At 36.4% G+C, this 25,434-nt stretch overlaps 1 protein-coding gene across 6 annotated transcripts in view; it reads right to left on the reverse strand.

Moving 5' to 3' along the window:
- Positions 1 to 2,763: 2,763 nt before the first annotated feature.
- Positions 2,764 to 25,434, reverse strand: part of zmynd11 (zinc finger, MYND-type containing 11) — a 61,754-nt gene continuing 39,083 nt past the window's right edge. For 4 of the 6 annotated variants that reach the window (XM_088643820.1, XM_088643819.1, XM_088643818.1 and 1 more), the window contains 12 exons: positions 18,319 to 18,480; positions 15,004 to 15,081; positions 13,899 to 13,991; positions 13,039 to 13,126; positions 12,799 to 12,854; positions 12,344 to 12,421; positions 10,950 to 11,068; positions 10,269 to 10,476; positions 9,078 to 9,146; positions 7,970 to 8,242; positions 7,180 to 7,365; positions 2,764 to 5,867 (listed from right to left, as the gene is read on the reverse strand). In XM_088643820.1, the coding sequence (XP_088499946.1) occupies positions 5,745 to 5,867; positions 7,180 to 7,365; positions 7,970 to 8,242; positions 9,078 to 9,146; positions 10,269 to 10,476; positions 10,950 to 11,068; positions 12,344 to 12,421; positions 12,799 to 12,854; positions 13,039 to 13,126; positions 13,899 to 13,991; positions 15,004 to 15,081; positions 18,319 to 18,480 (1,533 nt within the window). In that variant the 3' untranslated portion in view covers positions 2,764 to 5,744. The remainder of the gene's footprint in view (positions 5,868 to 7,179; positions 7,366 to 7,969; positions 8,243 to 9,077; positions 9,147 to 10,268; positions 10,477 to 10,949; positions 11,069 to 12,343; positions 12,422 to 12,798; positions 12,855 to 13,038; positions 13,127 to 13,898; positions 13,992 to 15,003; positions 15,082 to 18,318; positions 18,481 to 25,434) is intronic. The other 2 variants (XM_088643822.1, XM_088643821.1) reach the window with 2 other exon arrangements.

Consider the following 25,434-nt stretch of genomic DNA (forward strand, 5'->3'; position numbering starts at 1 on the left):
AAAATAATAAGAACATTTTATTGTTCATTCATCTGTATCTCCCTGAAGGAAAATTCTGCCGAGCTCCAGTTGTATTTTAAAATGACTTTTCAGTGCAGCTGTGTTATTGTCTGCTTTGCTGTTTGGGAGACAATTTCAAAGGGCACAAAAATAGAAAAAAAGTACTTAACTGTTCTTTTATTTTTTAATTATTTTAAAACTTTAAAATGAAGATCTTTCACATCAAGAATGTTAGAGTTAGAATATTATGGTATATGCTACTTGACAGAGGCCTGCAATTCAACTAATCAGAGCTGTCAATTTCATTGACAATGTCAAAACAGTGGATCTATTCAGCATCATCAACACAGAGGGTTTTGGAGGACTATGTCAAGCTAGCACTTCAAATTGCCAAAACCCTGATATATTTCCAAAAACATCTAGATGGGACTTCAGGTTCCATTAGCTACTAGCAAACAAATTGGTTTCATCAGCCTAATGATTAACTCTTGTTTGTAGCTTTTCTTATGTTCTTATTTGATGACATGGAAGAACAAGGTATTTACCTGAGTTAATGCATGAACAGTCTAGTAGGAAAGTTCTCTGTTCAAGGCTAAAAAATTTCAATAGTTTTAGACTATCCAGGAATGTACAGTATCTGTTCCCTGTACAGAGCATCAATAATGTTTTTAAAATGTGGTGACCAAAACTGAATGCAATATTTTAAATGAGGTCTTAGTATTGCATCGTATAATTTTAACAAAACTTTTCTACGATTCAAAGTATAAATTCGTTTTTGTATCTCCATGTTATCGAGAAGGTGAAAATAATGTGCCAGCATAAACACCTTTAAGTCTTTCTCATAAGTATATTCTTCAAGCCTTGTTTCTCTTTTTATATCTATACTTTGTTTTTACTACCTCTATGTGATGCCCTGCACCTGTCTACTTTAAACATAATTTCCCAATTGTCTGACTGATCTTGAATCCTAAAACCAGTTGAATTTTATTCATATACAGTGTTTGCTTATCCTGCTATTTTGGGAATGCAGATCTGCAGTCGTGGCTAGTTTACTAACTATACCAGAAATAACCTGAATTTGAGCACTCTCTTCTTATCTGAACCGCCTGTTATGTAGCCATTAATCAGTTCCAAACTCAAACATAAGCATTTCTCTGAATGCCTACCACCTTTAATTTGAGCATGAATATTCTGTGAGTAAAAACAGTATTTTTAAAACCTTATGAAAATTTAAATATAGCATGTCATGTACCCAGTATATGTCGATTATTGTTTTTGTTTTTTCAAAGAACTCATACATATTAGCTAGGACCTACAGTACCTAAACCATGATGACTGTCTACTAGGATATACAGTATGTTCTGACCATATTTTCTGTTATTGTTGGATTATTCAGCAAAAACTCTCAATTTAGCACTGGTGTACTGCTTAATTTAAAAGTTGACATAAATTTAAGGATTTTAATGATTTTTCATCTTGTCATAGAGTCAGCTCATGATCCTCTAAATATGTAAATGTATTTTCTACTGTCAATGTATTCTTAACTTGTAATTATTTTTTGCATAAGTTTCATTAATCATTGATGTTTGTGATGCGTAATATAGCCTTTTGAATGCCCCAAACTGAAGGAAATCAAGATAAAAAACAGAAATTAACTAATATGCCACACTTTCTAAGAGAAAACCTTTGTGCCACCAGTGCAGAGTCCTTAATGAAAGAAGTAAACCTTTAGAAATATTCTCCTCTCACTTTACCTCTTTACGAGTTCTGGGGTAATAATTGGTCACGATAATGTTTGAAGTTAAAATGTGTTGCATATCCGTTTTTAAGAGATGGATCTTAATACTATCTGAAGCACAAGAAAAGAATAAGGAATGGGAATTTCATTAGCTCTTTAAAATGAAAAACTTGTTATTTCTGTCATGAGTTTTTGTGAAGATCTTTCAATTTGTGCTTTATCGTAACTGCCATAAACAACCCAAATCAGAGGATCTAAATCACCCGTTCCAAATGTGTTGAAAAACTAAAAATTTAGAGTAAATACTTCAAAATATAAAATTTGTATGTATTAATTTTTTGAATGAGAAAATATAGTAAACAAATTTTACAACAGTAGCAATGTGAGGATTAAACACACAGTACAGATGCAGTTCAATTGACTAAAATGCTTAATTGATACAGAGAGGTGTGTTTCTTTACTCATGGTTTGGTTGCTCTTTAGTTTGTATTCTGGGGTCAGTAGCTTCCCCTTTTTTATAATACAAGAGTTAAAAGCGCTTCTGCAATATTACCCAAAAACCACTCTTGTCTTGGTGTTGTCTTCATATGTCAATAATATTTATACAGCAAATGGCATTAGACCATTCACCTACCATGGTTTGGTTACGTTTCTCTGTAGTCCAATTAGCCAGTGGTACTGTTACCCCCCACCACCAAAAAAGAAGACAACTTGGCAAATCAAATCTAACCAGCATATCGTAGTAGGTGGAAGGGAACTGCAGTGCAAAACCCATTTATACATGCAATAGTTGCACATCAACTACCACTTTTATCACTAAGCCATTTAATTTATTTTCATTTCACACGTTTGGTACACTGTGTAAATGCCTGCATCAGAAAACAAAAATAACTAATAAAGCAAAAAAAAACATTAAAAGAATATCTCAAGTATATAATAAATGTGTGACCTTTAAAGCACAATTACATGACACAATATAAGGTAACTTTCCACCTACAAATGAGTGTTTATGAAAACAGCCAATATTTGTTGAAGATACATTTATTGTTCCATGTTAGCACATAGAATGACTATATATATTATATATATTACTAGCTACAGCATCTTACAAAAAATGCCAGAAAGCATAGAAAACTGACAGCCACAATAAAATGTATACATATGAACAGAGAGAGAGAGCTGAAGTTTTAGAAGACAGTTTCTGGATTAGTCATGAATTAGTTGTAACACTTTTCTTACTAGGAACAATTCAGAATTTATCAGTTAAGCGGTGAAGGGAAAAAAAAAACCTTACTGCATTTTTTTAAAAACCATATCATTTCATATTGCATCATTTCAGGAAGTGCAACTATGTCATTAAATGTTAAAAATAAAAATTAAAAAAAAATCAGATAACACACACCTTACTTTCATGCAGATACCAGCAATATTTTACAGACTGGAATGATTATACATCAAAATATTTCCACTTAAGAAAATATCACAAATGGTCATTTATAACCAGGGATGGACTAATATAAAATATTTCATAGTACATTTAAAGATATTCAGATTTTTATTCCCCCTACAGATAATTGTTTTGTAGTAAGCAATTTAAGGTGTTGTCATTCCTAAGTATTGAGTTCCAGAGATAACTGCAGGTTTGTAAATGTTTTCCACAAAACAGCAGCATTAGAGCAAACACCTTGACATAGTCACAATTACGGTACATGACAGTGGATTGATATAATGCAAACTAATTGTGGGAAGTAGGTAACATTGAAAAACATAAAAGAAAATCTGCTTAATAGGTTATTTTACATATTGGAAAAAGTGGATAATGGTAATTCCATGTTATAATATAGAATGAAAGACATGAAACATTTTTGGATTTGGAGTCTTATTCAGATGTGAGAGGGAGAGAAAGTAGCAGGAATATGAAGTGAAGGAGTTGGTAAAGAAAACAAGGAATGGGGATGCAATATGAAAAAAATGTGTGAAGAAATGGAAATCTGGGAAGAGGGAAAAGCTGAAATCTGTAAATGAATGGATATGTTTTTAAACATTAGTATTTTGAGTACTCGAGGAATGTGTGATCAGTTTAAGTTTAATTTGAGCCACATGGTGTCTTTCTAGAGTAAGAGTACTGGATTTTCTGTGAAAGGAAGCAGAGAGAGAGAGAGAGGGGTCAGCATAATCATGGCTGGAGAGGATATTTTCCCTGAAACTTGTAGTATTTATTTACATGTAGTGCTGTAGTGCTACAGTGACATCAGCATTGTCGTTCTCACAACAAACTTTGCAGGTAGACAACATAACCACACTTACAACCGTCGTGCCTACATTTGTCAGCAATTACATATTTTAGTACTGGGAACAAGTCACATGTTTGTGCCTAAAGTTTTGCTTAGAAACTGCATCCTGAGATCCATGGTCATAACCTGGAACTAACAGGTGGACTTTCTTAAGGGCCAGGAAACCAGTTAAGCTATGATACTTTAAATCTTACATTTTGTAACCATAATCAAACATTACTTGTAACCAAGAAAGACGATAGGCTGAAGGACTGCTAAAGTTTTTGTAAGGTGACAAGTTTTTATTTTTCTTCTCTTATCAAAAATCAAGCAACCATACTGTACTTTTTATTGTGTTCCCACAGTGAGTTTATGCGCATGTATATTTCAAGTATGAGAGATGGCTAATTGCTACGAAAGCCCAAACTGCTAGACTTCCTTCAGTTGTGAAAGTCTTGTACGCACAATACAGAATACATTATTCATCGGCATTTGATATATTTTATATTGGTCCATCCATATCTGTCTGCTTTTTGAACCAGGAAATTCAGCAAGCAAACTTTTTTAATCACTTTAATTTTGAAATATTAATCTACATGCACTTTTCTTCATTCTGTGTACAATGATGGTATTGAAATAACAGGCACCAACCACTAACTACAACAGAAGCAGTGAAAAGCAGTGAAGAGATTTTCAACTAGGTGGTATTTGTATTCTACAATGAAACCAACAGTGTAAATATCACAATATATAAATGACACTGAGGTCAATGAAAAAAGAAAAAACGTCACCATTACATTTCGTCTGTTAAGACCAGTACGATAAAGGTAGTATTTGGCAATTTTTACAAGCATTTAAGAAAAACAAAAAGTGCAAACCTTAAAATAAGAAGTAAATAGTAAAACCTTCTCTAAGATCCAGCTCAGTTAAGATTCCTATATTCCCCAGTACTGTAGGCTAAAAGAGAAAATCTAGCAAAATGTTCATAAAAATTACAATATATTTAAAGACCATGAACCAAAATGCACATAATTATAAACGGAAGTTTTTTGACAGGTATGATACCTGTCATCATAACCCTGTCCCCTATTTCAATAATAACCGTAATAATTCTGGAAAATGGGTATTAACCAATACAAATACATAATCACCTTAAAATTTGGATGACTAAAACCGTTGTCCAAGACCTACACTGTAAATTTGAAAATTTTCTTAAAGAAAGGAAAACATTTTTAATGCTACAATGTTTTTTTACGATTGAGTTCAACATCCAGATTTTTTTCATTTTCATTTGTAGTAAGAAAAGTGACTTTTTTTTAAAAACAATTCAGGTAATAAATGTACTTTTTCCATAAATGCTTGTCTTTTTTTTTTTGCTTTCAACTTAAATAACACATTTGCCAACAAACATAAAATAAGCTAGACAATAAAAGACACATTTTACCATTCTGTGCATTTGAGTCATGCCCCCGCACACATGATCATGATTTTGAAAAAATAAAATCAATCTTGGGCGTATTAAATAAACGGAGAAAGAGAGAGAAACAAAGGAAAACGAATTCTTTTCAACTCTGTGCAAAGTTTTCGGTACACAAAGTGTTCAGAAGGCTGGTGCAAATGAGATTTCAGAAAACGAAACTACCCAATTTGTGTGTTCATAAAACGCGTTCTGCTACGGCAGGAGCAGGAGACACAGTGAGTCACTGACAGGAGAAGAGAAAGGAGGCAGGCCTTCATCTTTTCCTGCGGCAGGTACGTTTGTGGTCAGCATGCCAGTGCTCCTGCTGACACTTGATGGAGCAGTACGATGTGTTCCAGCAACAGTGATACATTGCCTCCTCTTCACAGTTGTAACACTGAAAAACAGGAGATGGAATTATCTCCTCACTAAACAAACAACCAGCATCACCTCTTCCCCTGTTCATACACGGTTCACACAATATCGATTCAAAACTTGAATAATGAAAACTGTACACCGAGGATCCACATAATTTACCACCTGTTCCTTTGGTCAATGATAATGGAGCCCAAATAAGTTTATTGTGCAACTGTGTACCCTGCCCTTCAAGAGTACAAATGGTTGTCACCAAAATGCCCGTTGCCCATGGGTGCCATGTGTTTCTGCACCAACAGTTTCATGGTTTATAGTCTCTACAACACCATTGTCTGAATACTTCAGCTAACCTCACACACTTACTGCACATACTTCAATGTGGAAGCAATGGTATTAATAAGATCATTATTGGGGCTGCCTGTTTTCTGCGTTCCTTTCTGATCAACCTCATCCGTGTTTAAACACATACTGTAAATGATTATCTTTAGACATTTTAATGATAAGCTGTAACTCAAACCTTCTCCATGTGCACACAGTGTTTGACTATTCACACGGCCGAATTTCTTTACACTTTGTTTTACTGAAGACATCCTTATCACACTGATGAAAATGACACCAACTGCTACAAAATATAAAGAATTGTTTGGCTGGGATGTGTTTTCTTGGATGCTGTTTAAAATGCTGAAGATACCCAACAGAGAAATCTTTTCCAAGAAGCAACAGCTTAAAAGATGAACTCTGTTTTCTGCTTTACTGTATGCATAACTTTCTGTCACAGTGTCACATTATCTTTTCAAAGGCTGCTTGTTTTAATATGACAACATTCTGTAACTTCTTTTTACTTAAAAACATGCATGTGGTGTTTATAAACTAAGCACAGTGAGAGCCTTATTTTGGCAATCCAAAAGTGTTTAAGCAGTGCTGTAGTGGTCTACGAAGAGGGATTGATGAAAGCAATCCCTCTTCGGTAATGTTATTCATCAATTAAACTACTGGATCTCAGACCTGATAGCTCCTGACAGAAAAGTGGACTCTCAGTCAAGGGTACAGAGACCTTTAGGGTCTTCAGAAAGGATTTACAGGGGATTCCCAGGAAACCCAGGGAATGTTTTCATCCCAAGTCTAGTAATATATAAAATCAGTCTTATTTTCTCAGGCAAATCTTCGGTCTGACATTTAATTTTGTTTTGTGTATTTCATAATTAAAAAAATATATATCAATTATGTTAACATCAGGAACCCTTTATGAGCAACTGAGTTCTTGAAAATGGATCCTCAAAGTGGAGTTCAATCAGTGGAAACCGTGTTTTAGAAAGTGGTGAGTGAGCACTTACCCACTGCTTCTTCTTAGTCTGAGAAATGAGCTGTTTGTGCTGTGCAACCATTTTCTTGACTTCCTCCACCAGCTCCTCCTTGCACTTTTCTTTCACCTGTTTGCACTTCCTCTCCATTTCCGCCTGAACGTTCGCCACAGCCTTATTCACAGCCTGGCGTTTCTCCTCCTCCATCTCTGTGCGCAACTGCACATGCAGAAATAAGTGGACTCATATTATGGATTTTAATCTGAAATCATTACTTAACTGAAATTAAACATCAAACATCAAACCTGCTGTTTGCTGTCAAGTTCAACTGATATGCTTTCTTGCTTGAGCGTTTTACTAATTTTTTATAGTTTTTAATGTAGGTATTGTGGCTGTAACATAAGGGAATCCCAGACAGTTATTTTGTTTTATATTTTATTTTATCTTTGTACCAAGCAAAGATTCAAATTACTAATTGAAATGACTAATTCTAATTCAAATTACTAATGGTCACAGGACAGTAAAATGTAATCTAAAGGATGCTTGGTTTCAGGTTGAAACGCCAAATAAACAGAAAATACGGCAACTTCAAACCACTTTCTTTTTTAGCTGGGGTGTAAAATGACACAGTACATTACATACATAATTAGATGACCAGCACAACTATTAAACAGATTTTTTTCCTGTGCGGTATCTTCTCTAATTTTCTCAAACTCCATGTTTACTCATTCAACCCCTCAAGTCACTTTAAGCAAATAAAATAAGTTTTGCAGGTCATCAGGCAAGATAAGAGTGAGGCTGAAAATCCTTGTGTCTTCTTTACCTTCTCCAGTGCTTCCCGTACAACTCTCTCAGTTTCCCGCTTGTTGTCAGCCTTCATCATTTCTTTCACGTCGTTGAAGATTTTGGTGTACTTCTCATGACACATGTTCTGGCACACGCCGTCATTGTTAGTCTGGGTGCTCCGATGTAGTGTTCTCGGTGAGGAGGCACTTAATTTTTTGGTCTGAGTTGAGACAGACAGCCTTTCGGGTTGGTGGGGAGTGGTGGGGATTTCTTGACTGGAGCTCACTGCTTCAATTTCTGGCTCTGGGTCCTGAAAGAAAAAAAATCAACATCAACATTAAAAAATCAATAATCAACGTTAGGGCGGAGGCTCTGTGGCTAAGGATCTGCGCCTGTGGCTGGAAGGTTGCCGGTTCAAATCCTGCATCTGGCAGAGGAATCCTACTCCGTTGGGCTCCTGAGCAAGGCCCTTAACCCCAACTGCTCCAGGGGCGCTGTACAATGGCAGACCTTGCGCTCTGACCCCAGGCTCTCTCCCTGTCTGTGTGTCTCATGGAGAGTAAGCTGGGGTATGTGAAAAGATAATTCCTAATACAAGAAATTGTAAAGGGTTAATAAAGTAATGTTATATATATATATTATGTTAGATATTATAACATCCCTCTGTTAGACGATCACTTACTTTTCTTACTCACTGGATAAACACTAAAACGCCTAGCTTCCCTGAAAGAATCTGATCAAGAATGACAACAGTCTCTTTGGGGATTCTGAGTCTAATCAGAGAACAAAGGAGAGTGCAAGGGGCCTTACTTCAAGTGTGCAGAATCTTGTCAAGGGGAACCAAAAAGACAACTTTGATTCCAGCAATGGTAGAAGGATCTGGGACACAAACATAAATTAACCGAAGACGCACTTCAGGCGGAAGGAAGGATGCGACTTCCTCAAATTAAAAGTGATTCTCTGAGAATCAAGAACTGCTCAAGTTGATTCCCGCAGACTGTTCCAAGAAATGGCCGTATGAGATTCTCAGTATTTTCTCAGTAAGCTTTGTTTCATTTTAAACCCCCTGTTATTCTTCTCTAGAGATATATCAGTGTTATTAATATTCAAAGTATAGTCCACTTTAGACCATTGTAAGCACTTACTTCTTCTTTGGGCTCTGTGTGTTGACTACGCCTCCCCTTCTTTGTTTTCGGCTCCTGATTAACCTTAAGCTGTGGAAGATAATATATTAATTTAAACACTGAGCTGAAAATAACTAAGCATTACTGTAATATTTATTATTAATAATACGTGGATTAGAAATCCATATATCACCCAGAAATTCATGGATATGAGTGTCCTAAGCAAGCAATGATGATATTGACAATCCCCAGTCTAATATTGAAGGAAACTCTGCTGCTATTATGAGTTAATCCCTGGTTTCCTTATGCGCATTTCTTAATATAGTGTGAAGCAATATGTTATTGAGCAATGATGATTAATTGGAGGAGGCATGACTAACTAATGTTTAATATAATAAGATTGCTGTTAATATGCCCAATTCTGTTCTTGCAAAACCAGCTTCTTACAATTATAATTAAAGATTAAAGTCAGATTTAATTCAGAGGCTGTTCTATTTCCTGAACCACGCTGCCATCTTGTGCTGTTCCTGTACTAGCCTTCGTTTGCAGATCAAAACAAAATGAGCACATGCAGGTAATAAAATAATAAGTATTTATTTATGCAGTCCTGTCTACATTGAACCCCCCCCCATATATATATTTTTTAAAATAATGGATCCTGGAAATGATACACAACTGGCCACTAGATGGGGCTGGAAGCTGAAGAAAAAAAGAGCGATGAATTGTTTTCAATTCAATTATGTGGGGGTGGAATGGTGGCGCTGAGACCCTGGGTTCAATTCCAGACCTGTGGTGCTGTCTGTGTGGAGTTTGTATGTTCTCCCTGTATTTGTGTGGATTCCAAAGACATACTGGTAGGTTAAATCACATTTAGGGAAAACTGGCTTCGGTGTGTGTGTTTGTGTTTGAACTGGCATCATGTCCAGGGTGTATCCTGCCCTGTTCCTGTTGTTTGCTGGGAAAGACCATGACCCCATGTTGGATAAACCTGTTAGATAATGGGAGGGTGAATCGCCTGGTTCACATAAAAACGCAAGTTTCAGTCAAAGTCACCTTTTTGATTTCTAGTTGTTCGGGAAACAAAAATGATTCAACAATAACATAGATTTCAACGCAAGTGTTTCAAGGGCAAAGACTGAAAATACTCAAAGCTTTTGGTCTAAGAATGTTGCGCTCTCCTTGCAGGAAGAAGGGAGTCTGTCGGGGGCCAACCTGTTCGTTGCTGGTGGAAGAGATGCTGGACTCGGCCTCCTCTTCGTGCCTCTCTTCCATCTTAGTCTTCCAGAAGCGGCCTTCTCGCAGGAAGCGCTGATGCAGCTCCAGCTCGTCACAGGCCTTCTTCCAGCCCATACTGCGCTTCACTTGCAACTGGTGCACATTCACCTTGATATCCTGGATGTTCTCAGATGGGATCCAAGCCCTCCATAAAGCAGAAAATTACACTCAGTATGATAATGGTAAATGTCTGCTGCTCACAACTGTCCAATTCTTTTACAAATAACCAAAAAATCTCAGACATCATTTAAAAAAGTCACGTTAAATGCATCTGTAAGAAAATTAAAGGAATGTCTTCTGGAACTAACTCACAATAGGGTAATTCAGCAGTCATAAATACAGACATGTCTACATATTATGTTTTTTTTCATCCTGTCCTCAGTTGTTTGCTGCTGTGAGTCCTATCAATTATCTCACATTGTTGCTAATCAGATATTATTCAAGGTAATATAGGTAGAAAAATAACTTTTTTAAATCATAAAGGCTCATATTTTAACATGGGTGGTTTTAGAAAATCCAGCAAATTACTAGACAGCAGGCCAACTGTCATAGAGCTACTTTAAGAAGGAAAATGAAACTGCCTCTTTAAGCAAACAATTTCACCACATTATTCTTTACCTCTGATGCTGATGACCAAAAAAACGTACATCCACTTGATTGTCTTCTCTTTGTAGGACTTTTGCAGGCCAATAGCCAAACCCTTTCATTTTGGCCCAAACTAATTCATGACTTGGCACCTTTATAAAAAGAACAAACCACCTTCATTATTAACCTATATTCTACTGTAATAAAGTCTCACTGTAATTATTTTATTACTATATCAATCAGGCTCCAGAATATATAATAGACAGTATTAAGAAACAATAGCTCTGTTAAAACACCAATGTTAACTATTTCCATGGCAACCAAGCATCGATGCCATATTTTCATTTTGAATATTATATTCATGCAGTTTTGTTCCTTCATTCTCATTTGAAATTGCACTGATTAAGGTTGTAAGAAACACATTTACCAACTGAAAAATGAAGGTTTGTACACAATTCTATGTAACATATAGTATATATACAAGACCAAACAGTTTAATAAACCAAACAGTAAAACTAAACATTTGTGAAGAAAGCAGTCTGCAATTCACATGCTCAAAAAACACAATTGTACAATAACCAGATAAAATAAAAACATAATTTAGAGACTTATGTCCTGGTGATGATCGCATCCAAAACCTTAGCTCTTATGATCACAGTTGTGAGTTGTCATCTATATATGTCCCATAGTTTAAAAGCATTTAAAAGCATGCAAGGTTAGTGTGACCTTAAATGTGTTCTTTGATTTTCTTTGGGTTCTGTTTTCTTCAGCTCAATGGATACAAGCTTTTTCAAACTGTACATTACCATTTACAATCAGACTTTTTTCCCCCCACTTATTCCAGTCCGCTTGTGCCAATTTAGACATTTTTTAAGGTTGGACTTAAAGTATCCCTTGTACATTTTGAACTAACAAGCAGGAGACTACTCGATTTAAGCTTACACACTGTCATGAAAATTGCCATGAAAATTCTCAAGAAGTTGGGTGTGAAGTATTCGGACTAAGCGTATCAGAGAAGCCTCTCTGCTACTAAAGTCACTATGCCTGGCATATTCTCAGAAGGGTGATACCAGCATCTAGAAAATCACACTTAGAGAAGCCCTAAACCTAATAAAGCAATGTTTAAGGTTTTAAAGAAAATAAACGTATTTATTTTTATTATTTATCTTTAATTCTTATTTTCTTTAAAAGAAGATGTAAGTGGCATAAAGTGTGAAATATGTGGTATTTGTCTCACAACAAGGAAAACAAGGGCTGTAACCATTTCATGCCACATTACATTGAAGTGATTCCTGATCCATCTCCAAAGGGATGGCACTGAAACAAATGAATGTGTTCAGCCCTCAGCCACGGCACCAGGCCTGCTAGGAATGCTAAATATCGAAGAAATGAATGTAGCCATGAAGATAACATTATTCCATACTTACACAGGGGTAGCAGAACCAGCTATCAGGTCGTGCATTTGACAGATAGAAACAATTTTTGCACAGCTGCAGTTCATTAAGCTGAAAAAATAAAGTTCTGTTATTGCATTCGTATCAGGTTTTATGCAGATAACATGCTCAACATTTTAAAAGCTTAATGAATGTCAAGCCAGTTACTGACTAGCAAAAACAAAATCTGTAAAACAGGGCTACAAAACATCTCTTCTGACTATAGAAACTGTTCCAGTAGTGGTGTTACACCACAACTGGAGGAAGCCCAGTTGGAGACTGGTTTCAAATAATCCTGTCCCTGAAGGGACACTAAAGACCAGAAAAACCTTAATAATTCCTGGTTACAATATATAACACTACATACACTATAGATTGTTGATATAATATATAACACTTTAGTACTTTCTTGATAGGCTTAGATGGAAACTAGCACTTCAGCAACTTACCTCATGACATGTATCACTGTACAGCAACCGTGCAATTTCTGCCTGGTCACTTTGCACTGCAATAAAACAAATCATACTTCCCTATTAGAAAAGGCAACCTACCACATAGAGAAAAATGCATTTATAAACCTGAAATGTAACAACAAACAAACGTTCACTGGACACTGTATAAATCAGTACCAGACAAAAAGAAGTAGCATTGCAGTACACTGCAGTTTGTGGAATGATGATTATTCTCACCTCCAAACAGAATGGCTGTGTTGTGTACAATCAGCTGAGCGTCTGCTTTAAACTCCTCAAAGCTTTTGTATTTTCCATCAGTGACATTCTAAAACAACATCACAAACATTCACAAAGAGCTGTTAGTTCATAAGGCAGATGCAAAACAGCCAGAATCCAGCAGAGGGCAGAGTAATATATGAACTTTGAGTAATTTACACTATTTTTCAGCTGAAGTTTGGCAATCTTAAACTTCAGGTTTTGTTGTGTGCCTGAGCATCCTTCAGAAACGTCTTACAGTAAAATTATTTGAATGAATATTCAATTTTCAATTTTATGTTCTCATTTATTTTTCTTTTTGGATGTATTTTGCATGCAAGAGCTAAAATGTCCAAAAAAACAATAATATTATCTATATTACATGCATTCATTTTACTGTACAATGCAGGGAGGCGTACTAAACTAACCATCCTGTGGATAGTTACTGAAACTGTGGATTCTTATGAAATTAAAAATGAGTGGAGAACTTTCAGTCTCTTTAGCTTGTTTGGTTCCTAGTAATTAATCGACCAGAGGATCTCATCCACTTATTTTTCAAAAGAAGTAAGGTAGCAGCTTAAACAAAAGAGCTGAGCAGCTTATTCGAGACTCCTATAACCCGGTACAAATACAGATCCATGGCAAGTGACTAAAGAGGTGTATATGGTAAACAAGTATGTTGTTACCAGGAAACTTCTGTTACATTTTGTTTAATGTCAGGTTATTTTCAGGTAATTTCTGATGTCTTTGTACAGAGTATATGCCTCAGTCCACTTTATTTTTATTATTACAATTGCATTACCTGAAAGAAATGAGCAACATCACAGTTGATGACCACCCACCTCCTGTATGTTAGAGACATCCAGCGGAGTGTGAATTAGTCTTCTGTACATGGGATGCTTGCCGTCCTTTCCTTTTTTATTCAAGTCTATAGCCTATTATTGTTGGTTTTTTTAATGAAAGAGAAGAAGAAATGGTTACTTTTGATCGCAGAATTGCTTGTTTTTTTCAACTGATGAAAAATATCATTACAAGTCAGTCACTTAAATAGACATCCATTTTTTTCACTGCCCCCTATCTCCTTCTTGTGCTGATCATTCCATAGTGATCAGAACCACTGATGCCTTAAAGCTGAGACTGGGCACTATAGTCCAGACTCCACTGGTTAAACGTGCAGTTGGCTGACTGTGTCTGGAATTCTCCAAGCAGTGGTACAAAACTGGACTAGGTGGTTTTGAGGGCTAGATAAACTAGCATCAGCTGTCCTATCCTGAAGTGTAATACTGATCCCTGCATTCCTTCAGACCACTGGTCACCCTCAATACTGCCCTCCACAAACAATACAAGGATTACTGCAGTTCCAAATAAGAGAATATTTTTTGCATAACTTCTATGTAAACGTATGTGCAGTTTGCCCAAAAAGGCGAACAGTGTTCAAGTGCTTGATATTGTGAACTTATTATGCTGTCAGGTCTCCAAAGAAAAAATACATCAATAGAACACATTTAACTAATTTCAAGGCAGTTCAATCCATTTCTTTCTTATAAATTATTTTCAAAACTTTAATATTTCATTTATAAAAGGTCATGAAAGTTTGAGGAACTACTTCATTCTGTATATATTATATTGAAATCGAACATATTCAATAATAATATTCAAGTCTACATTTTATATCACTAGATCATGAAATGCAATTTATATATAGTGAAAAGATAGGCCTGAAGATAGAACAATGTTACTTGGGAAAAATACAAGACGCACGATTTCAAAAACACACCAGGTGTTCAGTGTAAGCTCTAGTAAATTCAAGATAAGTGGTAATGATCCCTTTGAGAGAAAACAGACAGTCCATGTCAAATAATACCTACAGCATGTACTACCTTTCTGTGCATACTTTCAGAAAGTGAACATTACAATAAAACAAGAGAAATGTTTTAGAAGAATTACCCTTTCTTTCATACGTTGTACGATGAACCGCAGATATTTGCTCATTTCTTGCTTGTTCAAGTTCTTCTTTTTGCTGCTCTGTTACAAAAAGAACAACAACAAAGCCTTAATTTCTAGTCTGATTTAATGGAGCGGTAGAGTACCACAGTGATTCGATACTGAGGGATATGGAGCTTGCTTGATCTCCAGAGGCCTGAGTGGGCTTCCTCTGGGCACTGAAGTTTCCTCCCGTCTTCCAAACAGACAAACTGGATATGTAAATTGAAGCATCTAAATATCTAATTGTTTCAGTGAGTGAAAGACCACAAAAGACTGGTGTCCCAATTAATTCTAGGACATGCTCTGGGTTGTCCTGACCCGTACCAGGATACAGATGGATTAATAAAGCATCAATCAAAGTTTAATGATCTGTATTACAACATTTCTCCTCTCAACTCTTATCATTTCAATCTCTGTTTACATTTGTTTGCCATTTAAATGACTGAAATCATTTGCAATGACATCCACTGGCATGTATTCTTTGGGGTTTCTCATTTCCACTGCCTTCCCCTCAGAATAAAAGAAAAAATCTTAAGATATCTATGTATTTAAAGTATATGATCCTTATCTCCCAATAGAGGATCATTTATTTTTTCACATGAAGGGTCAGAGGCTACTGTAATCAACTTTCATACTGCTATTTGGGAAGTCTAACAATTATGGAGAAAAGAAAAATGTATTTATACAATAACCACACTAGAAAAAGATACATTTTTTTCCAGAAACCGCGTCAAGACATTTGTGTTCAAAATTCATTTAAGCTGTTCCTGGGATTGACTCATTTTACAGAGGATTTTCAATTTTTCCATTTTATTTTACATTGGTCTTAAAATAATGACAAGCAAATGATTGTCTAGTTGGTCTCTAGGTGGGTGAAGAAACAGGATTTAATACTTCACATAAAAAAAAAACATCACAGAATTTAAATAATGAGCATCAAACACATAAAACATTATTTCTCTATGCATGTATGTTATTTAAAAATGTGTATGGTTTTTGGATACTGATGAAATTCTTTTTTATTTGTTCAGTTATCACTCATGACTAATGTGATACTCCTGAGTGACTTACTGTTGCATAAACACTAAGTAGCCTCATTTAAGAGAGAGATGATATGGCACACATGATGATATGAATGTCTAACCTGCTAAACAAAATGAGAACAGAAAACACATAAAGGAACAAAAGCCCGCTTATATAGAAAATAAAGTCTTTGTATCCTTCAAAATGTTGTGCCGCTGGACACTACTGCTCGTTGTCTGGGGAGTTTGCATCCAGCAGTTACTCACCTGACAAGACATTACAGCCAAACACAGTTTGTCAATGACAGGCCACTACCCGGGTGACTACAATCATGACTTCTTGCCAAAATCGATGCATTATCATCTAAGTGTGATGGCCTGGGCAGCAGTGTCTACTCACAACAGAGCTCTCCTTCACAGTGATGGATGGTGACCTAACTGCAAGATGCACTATTGATTATGTCCTGGACCTCACTTGATGCCCTTCATGTGCACTGATCCTGACATGACACAATCACAGAAGGACAACACCTATCCACATGATGTTCTTGTACCCACAGCATTTTCACAAGATAAGAAGGTGACAGCTAGCCACACTGAACATTTGGGGTACAATCCGTGGCTCTACAAGAGGACTGGACACCAGCTGCAACCTAGTGCAAACCTCTTCAACACAAATGTAAAGCTTGTATTTCATAGATCGGTAACCACACAAGCTACTAGTCTTTGACTTCCACTGTAGACCACCTCTTGATCAACACTGTTCATGACAAATGTTGTTCAACAAAATTAATTTACCTATGTTATGTCTTTTCATCAGACATAGGTGCATATGCTATGAAAAAGATGTTGCCACCTTCCAGAGATTACCTTTATGAATGTTGCAGTTCTAATCCATGCGTTTCTTTTGTTTCTTCAATAAGGAAAACTGATGTGTTTTGTGTTTAATAATGGGGAGAGGATGACTTTTGAAGGTAGGCTTTTGAATTAACGAGTTAGCAAGCACAGATATATTTAAAAAAAACAGGTCCATATTTCACAACATTTCCACACCTGGAGTATAAATATAAAGCAGACCACACTATGTCAAAACAGTCAAAAACACCAGGCACTGAATGATGGAAGATTCCTTCATGTACTGTACATAGCACTTCCTAATATATGCCAGGGTTCTGAATATTGCATTATAACTATCTAAACAAGATTTACACAATTAGGGTAATTCATTAAGAAAAGGGAGGCAAGGTGGTACAGTGGATAGCACTGCTACTTTGCAGAGCTGGGGCCCTGGGTTCAGCTCATAGGAGCTTGTATTTTCTCGCCGTGCTATCATGGGTATCCTCTGTGTACTCCAGTGTCCTCCCCCAATTCAAAGACATACTGGTCGGTTAATTAGCTCCTGGGGAAGTTAGCCCTGGTGTGAGTGTGGGCATGTTTGTGTCTGTGCGTGTCCAGGGTGTTTCCTGCCTTGCTTGCCTGTTGCTTGCCAAGATCAGCTCCAGCTCCCCTGTGACCCAGTACTGGTTAAAGCCAGCAGCCATATCACTCTGCAACTCACAACTGGCAACCCACTGAAGCTCAGCAGGTGTGAGTCTGGTCAGTATCTGGATGGGAGACCTCCTGGGAAAAACTAAGGTTGCTGCTGGAAGAGGTGTTAGTGGGGCCAGCAGGGGGCACTCACCCTGCAGTCCATGTGGGTCCTAATGGCCCAGTATAGTGACAGGGACACTATACTGTAAACAGGCGCCATCCTTCAGATGAGATGTAAAACCGAGGTCCTGACTCTCTGTGGTCATTAGAAATCTCAGAGCGTTTCTTGAAAAGAGTAGGGGTGTAACCCCGGTATCCTGGCTAAATTTCCCATTGGCCCTTATCAATCATGGTCTCCTAATAACCCCCATCTATGAATTGGCTTCATTACTCTGCTCTCCTCCCCACTGATAGCTGGTGTGTGGTGAGGGTTCTGGCGCACTATGGCTGCCGTCCCATCATACAGGTGGGGCTGTACACTGGTGGTGGTTGAGGGGAGTCCCCATTACTTGTAAAGCACTTTGAGTGGAGTGTCCAGAAAAGCGCTATATAAGTATAAGCAATTATTATTAATTATTATCATTATTATTAAAGCAGTTAGAAAATGGATGGATGGATGGATTAAGGAAAGAAAAAATAATATGAGACAGGTCTGATAGCACAGTGCAAATGTCTTCAACATGAGGAGCTGCCAATGGAATATGGCACTGAATGCATTCCATACCTTGCATACAATGCATTGCCAGTGTGTGCTGTTGTCCCTGGGCTTAAACTCATCTGAGAGGCATTTGAGATGGTACACGCGAAAGCAGGAGTCACACATCAGCACATCTCCAGGGTGGTGACATTCAAAGCAGTACCAGTCATGGCTTTCAGACTCCCAGTCCTGGAAGAGAAAAAAGCCTGCGTAACTCACGTCCCCCCAGAAACCTGCTTCTCTGCCATTTGCCTTAATCATAATCATTTATCCTTTATAATGAATTCCAAGTGCAAGAAAACTTAAAAAATTAAGGACACCTGATGTCCCCTTAACAACTACAAGCAGTGTCCTTCAGTGGTCCTTCAGCTTCTAAAAGCTGCTCACATGCACTATATAGTAAAGCTTTACTCTGTAACCGAAAATTAGCAAAGGCATTGCCATTGTGTTACAACAAGATCCAGTCCTGGAACTGAAGAGCATTTTAAAGCCGTTTTCTTGTAAGGCACCCAGCTCTCAATAAACATTGTTAAATAGCAAAAATAGCAGTTATCCAGAAACTCAAGTGAGAGTTGCCATTTTGTGCTTTTAATTCCCCATCTTAGTAGCTACTACACTTTCCTCCTCCATAAAACTAACTGCACCAGCTTTTAATTCCACGTTTTTAAGTAGTGAAGACACATGAAAACCAAGCAGAACTACAGGTCTATAGGACATTGAAAAATGTGGACAGAACCTACATTAATTCATGTGACTATTCTTGTATAACAATATATTTTACCCCAGAGCACAGAACAAATGAGGAGCCACTGTGACCTACTGATCTTTAAACCAGTAACTTAAGACTAGACTGTGTAGGTGCTTTGTAAGAGGCATAGGACGTTAAATCATTTAAGAAATGATTTAATTAAGAAATAATTTTAAGTAATGTTAAGAAATGTAAGATGTTTTGAGAAACTTCTGGCTAATTTTAATTTAATGCTTAATCCTAGCACAGTTAAGACAACAAATCAACCCCTTCTTCAGTACAACTTGCAACCCCCTGGGTACAGTGATGCCAAAGTGTTACTAGTAACGTGCAATAATTTAACAGTTCAGACTGCAGAAAAGTCTGGCTTTGTCTTGAGGGATTTACTTTTTTACATTAATTGATACTTTGCACATCAGTGAATGTTTGTGTGTTTTTACTCACAGCCCAAAATAATGTTCCGACACTGTGAGAAACTAATGATTTGATAATACACCAAAGAATGTTAGTCTAAAATAAAATGTGTAAAAGCTGAAGCAGATACATGAGGCAAGAAGAAAAACATTGGTTGTTCTTTTTGTTGGTTGTGTAACTACATATAACATATGGTTTCTTCATAACATTCTTAATTTCACATATAGCCTTCCCTCAATGTATTTCAGATTTGGATATAGTTTTCTGTATCTGCTCACCATATACCTGTGAACTGAATGTCTTAGCATATTGTTAACATTTGGTGGCTGAATGTGTTGAAGAGTTCAAAGTGAAAGTTACACACAGTGCAAAGGCTGCTGAAAACCAAATTTTCAGAAGGTGAAAGCAAACTGATCTTAGAAAAAAGGTGGGCGTATAGAAGATTTAAAAGTTAAATGGGTAGATAAATTATTACTTTCCACGTTTCACTAACTTTAGTGACTAACAAAAGTCACAAACAAATTTAAGCTGTTAGGAAATCAATTTAAAAATTCTGTTTCATGTGTTTCTGACACTGGATACTGACACATGATGGAACAAGAGGATGGTTGTAAGTCTAAATAGTATATATAATCAAACATGGCTCTTGTTATACAGTAGATTTACACTGGACCTTGATCTGCTATACAGTGAGAGGATGCTTGTTTTTTATTAAATATCAAGGAGTGCTACAGTAGTAGCATTTACTAGTACTAGTGGGTACTGTTAGGCATTAACCCACGGATACCTCTGCCAACACTGTTGAATGCACTCTCCTTCCTTAAGAAATCCTTATTAGATGACTGACTGGTAGATAATTAGGCAGAGAGACATAGTTTCAAGCCACTGATATATAGACTCTAGGGTCAAACCTATAGCAATATGGGAACATAGGGCGCATCTGAAAAGATTTTTGCAAAATAATATTTTATCAAGTCTTCAAACAGACATTCAGCATTATGCACACAATCTGAAATCGCAAAACCTGGCTTCGTAAAAGACCAAAAAAATAAAGACCAAGGAGTGAAGGCTGTATAAAGAACAATGTGAACAACTTGGATATCATATAGCTCCTGTTAAAATAGTTTCATTTGTGTAACACAGTCATTCTTCTACAGAGCATCCAGATTTAATAACGCTCACTCATTTTACTAATAGCTCTGTTCTTTTCAGTAAATATTATAATTAAAATAATTTTAACTATAATTGCCTGTAACCTACAGCAATCTGTTGTAACATAATTTTTCACAGCTGCAGTTCTTTATAAGCACTAAGTACACAGAAGAATGGACACGTATGTCCTTGAAATCTCCAACATGTTAATTTGAGCTGCCCTCGACATTACAGAGCTGTTCAGGTTCTCCACATGCATTCAGCTATTGAGGTATACATACAGTATCAGCCAATGGTACTACTGTGTCTGAGGTCCTGAATGATGTGTAAGGCCAGTGCCCACATTCACTGGCCTTACACATCATTCATACACATCATATAGTGGCACACTATACAGTATGTATGCACTCCTCTCTTCACTGTGTGTATATATTTGAAACACACATAATTTCACATATAGCCTTCCCTCAATGTATTTCAGATTTGGATATAGTTTTCTGTATCTGCTCACCATATACCTGTGAACTGAATGTCTTAGCATATTGTTAACATTTGGTGGCTGAATGTGTTGAAGAGTTCAAAGTGAAAGTTACACACAGTGCAAAGGCTGCTGAAAACCAAATTTTCAGAAGGTGAAAGCAAACTGATCTTAGAAAAAAGGTGGGCGTATAGAAGATTTAAAAGTTAAATGGGTAGATAAATTATTACTTTCCACGTTTCACTAACTTTAGTGACTAACAAAAGTCACAAACAAATTTAAGCTGTTAGGAAATCAATTTAAAAATTCTGTTTCATGTGTTTCTGACACTGGATACTGACACATGATGGAACAAGAGGATGGTTGTAAGTCTAAATAGTATATATAATCAAACATGGCTCTTGTTATACAGTAGATTTACACTGGACCTTGATCTGCTATACAGTGAGAGGATGCTTGTTTTTTATTAAATATCAAGGAGTGCTACAGTAGTAGCATTTACTAGTACTAGTGGGTACTGTTAGGCATTAACCCACGGATACCTCTGCCAACACTGTTGAATGCACTCTCCTTCCTTAAGAAATCCTTATTAGATGACTGACTGGTAGATAATTAGGCAGAGAGACATAGTTTCAAGCCACTGATATATAGACTCTAGGGTCAAACCTATAGCAATATGGGAACATAGGGCGCATCTGAAAAGATTTTTGCAAAATAATATTTTATCAAGTCTTCAAACAGACATTCAGCATTATGCACACAATCTGAAATCGCAAAACCTGGCTTCGTAAAAGACCAAAAAAATAAAGACCAAGGAGTGAAGGCTGTATAAAGAACAATGTGAACAACTTGGATATCATATAGCTCCTGTTAAAATAGTTTCATTTGTGTAACACAGTCATTCTTCTACAGAGCATCCAGATTTAATAACGCTCACTCATTTTACTAATAGCTCTGTTCTTTTCAGTAAATATTATAATTAAAATAATTTTAACTATAATTGCCTGTAACCTACAGCAATCTGTTGTAACATAATTTTTCACAGCTGCAGTTCTTTATAAGCACTAAGTACACAGAAGAATGGACACGTATGTCCTTGAAATCTCCAACATGTTAATTTGAGCTGCCCTCGACATTACAGAGCTGTTCAGGTTCTCCACATGCATTCAGCTATTGAGGTATACATACAGTATCAGCCAATGGTACTACTGTGTCTGAGGTCCTGAATGATGTGTAAGGCCAGTGCCCACATTCACTGGCCTTACACATCATTCATACACATCATATAGTGGCACACTATACAGTATGTATGCACTCCTCTCTTCACTGTGTGTATATATTTGAAACACAAAGTATGAGATTTGTTAACAAAGAAAGAGGTGTGAAAATGTTTGTAGGCTTACACTGAAAGGTGTTGATCATGTGAGCAATCACTTAAGTGTTTTAGCAGAACCTTTTTTATAAATCAAATTTTCATATTTTTACACATGGCTGTGGCCACAAAATTATTAACATAGTTCACTTGTACAGTACATTAATGCAGCCATACAGATATCAGACCCAAACTAATGCCGTAGCATAACGTAACGATTACCCCAGGGATGGGCAAGTCTAGTATACCTCTCAAGAGTGTGGTAGAGTAGGTTAAAGACAACTTTAAGGTTACTAAGGCAACAGTAACAGTATCACTTGAATGTTAACACTATCATTATACTTGATCTCATTAAAATGCAAACAATACTTCAGTGATGTCCCTGTTTTTACTTGCTGTATGCACTGGCGTCAGAATCAAAGTGCCTGAGAAGGAGCAAACTTAGCTGAGAGGACCCTAACAACTATAACGTCCTTTCAAGATGTAACACAAAATATATAGCTGATGTAATTTTGATCTATTTTGACAGTGGAAAAGAAACTTCAAATTAAATCATTTAATTTGGAAGAATGATGTACCATTAAGACCCCCAAAACATTTAACAAACAAGCTAACTATAGGAGTGTTTTTGTGTTGGACCTTCAGGGCTCTTTTTAAATGTTTCAGGTTGTGGAACATTTGGAATTTGTTTTTCCTTTTTTAAGAAAAGGAAATTTGTTGATGTGGCTCAAAGGAATATGGTTATTATAAACAGAATTCTTTAGTTATATCAATTTAAAAGAGTATTCTCTACATAGATAAATAACTGTTTGTGCAAAAAGGTATAGGACTATGAGGTCCTGACTCTCTGTGGTGTGGTGTGGTGTGGTGTCTATCGTAGCAAGAGGCAATCTGAGTGCATTAGCCCAAAGACAAGTTTTTTTAAAACTCATTCCACATTCCTAGGCTTTAAGTTTGTTTAAATTTAACAGTCCAACAGTCCTGGTTCATGATCAAGAATTTTCAAAAACAGCATCATTAGTTTGGCTAAAAAACAGGAATGAGGTTTAAGCATAGCACCAAGATGTAATGAAGTGCACAACGTTTTAAGAGTACATTAAAAATCAAAAACTATGAACACATTCCACCTTCACCAAAGAAACACCCACTGGCAACCAAGATTGATACAAAACATTTCTTGGAGTAAGATTAATGAATGCTTTAGAAAAATGAAGGGTATTTCAGACTGATTTTTATTATTTGCATCTCAAAACAAGCTTTCCTATTGCTTAGGGAGAGATGGGCATAAGGTTGCATACACATACTGAATACAGTATTTCTTTAGCATGAAAATTGCTAGCTGCATAATAAATACAATTGCATTTTATTTGACCTATTGCTTTGACTTGCTTCTTTCAAGACCAAGATGGAAGACCATTATAAGACAATTACAGAAATTGTTAAGTCCACCTTTGTGCTTTGAGTTAAAATTCTATGACCCCCAAATATGTATCAAGTGAACAAGGTTGCAAAGTGAAGGCAAATGTAAGGTATTATTACTATATATCCTTATACATCCACATAGATCAATGAGAACATAAGGTTATAAACAAGTCATTTGGCTTCTTTGATAGTAGTTAATTGATCCAAGGAACTCATCCAGCTGTTTCTTAAAAAAAGCCAAGGTATTGGCTTCAACAACATGGCTGGGTAGCTTGTTCCATAGTCCCACAGAGCTTTATGGTTGATACTGTACGCATGAAACAACTGATGTTATTCATTTGGTACTGGCATATGTTCCACAATGAATCAAGCTGTGGTTATTTAAAATTCAGCAACTGTAAAATTACTGAAAGTTGATATAAAATTGGACTCAATCTAAAAGTTTTTATTACAGAATAACAGGCATTTGAGAACGATGGAGAGTGAATGGAAAAAACCCATTTTGGAACTCACCATAATTATTAATATTTACACTTGCTGTTACTGTTAAGCTTGTTCCAAACATAATTTAATAAAGCATAACAAAAAGTATAAACATATGAATATAAAGATGCAATAAAAGACAATTAAAGTTGCTATTTAATGATAGTTATAATGTCACTTTATCTGGTGATTTTATACAATTTGCTGCTGGTGGATGACAACTTAAAAAGGTAATTAATTCCTTTGTATGTCACTCTTTTTACCTTGTTTAGGAAGAAGGCAAATGTCTACACTTCTGAATGCGTGATTATATTCCCTATTGGTTAATGTGTGAATCCAGGGAGCTAAGTAAAACACCTTTAAATGTAGGTTTTAAGCTTTTTACTGCTCCTCTATCATCGCTGATTTATTTTGTTAACCATTCCATTGAAAATCCAAGGACTGAGGAAGCAGAAGTCTGCGGAACAGACATAACGCAGACAGTAGCAATACAAGCTACAGCCCAATAAAAACATTCTATCTGACTATGTCCTGCTCTGGAGAAATAGGACTGCAATATAACATAACATAACGACTGTTTAACTTTGGGCCAGATTTTTTAAATTTGTTGCAAAGGTCTCTAAATGGCATTTGTGTTATAATATATTTCATTGGTCTGCACTGAAATACCACTGTGATTTCACTTGCTGTGAAAAGGTGGACACACACATCCTACAGTACCACACCCACCCTCAACTAATACTGCTTTTTTGATTTATGAAATGCATGCTGGAGAAGGAAGACAGGGAGGAAAAATCATTGAGGAGTTCTACGACTACTATTAGTAAAATCACATCTGTTACTACAACTAACACCCATTTATATATATGCTTGCTACAAACCTGTTTCTGTGCAGGTGATGCTCTTTCAAGACTCACCCAAAAAACGATACTTCATTAACATTTACTGAATGTAGTAAATGACAGTGACAGAATGACACAGGGTCATGGAGAATGAATGTTGTTCCGGATGATACCTGTGTACTCTCCAGCAAGGTTTAGAATGCAGAATAAGAAACAGGTTTAAAGATATTCT

The sequence above is a fragment of the Lepisosteus platostomus genome, chromosome 8, assembly GCF_059453375.1.
Source record: "Lepisosteus platostomus isolate fLepPlt1 chromosome 8, fLepPlt1.hap1, whole genome shotgun sequence".
Lineage (NCBI taxonomy): Eukaryota > Metazoa > Chordata > Actinopteri > Semionotiformes > Lepisosteidae > Lepisosteus > Lepisosteus platostomus.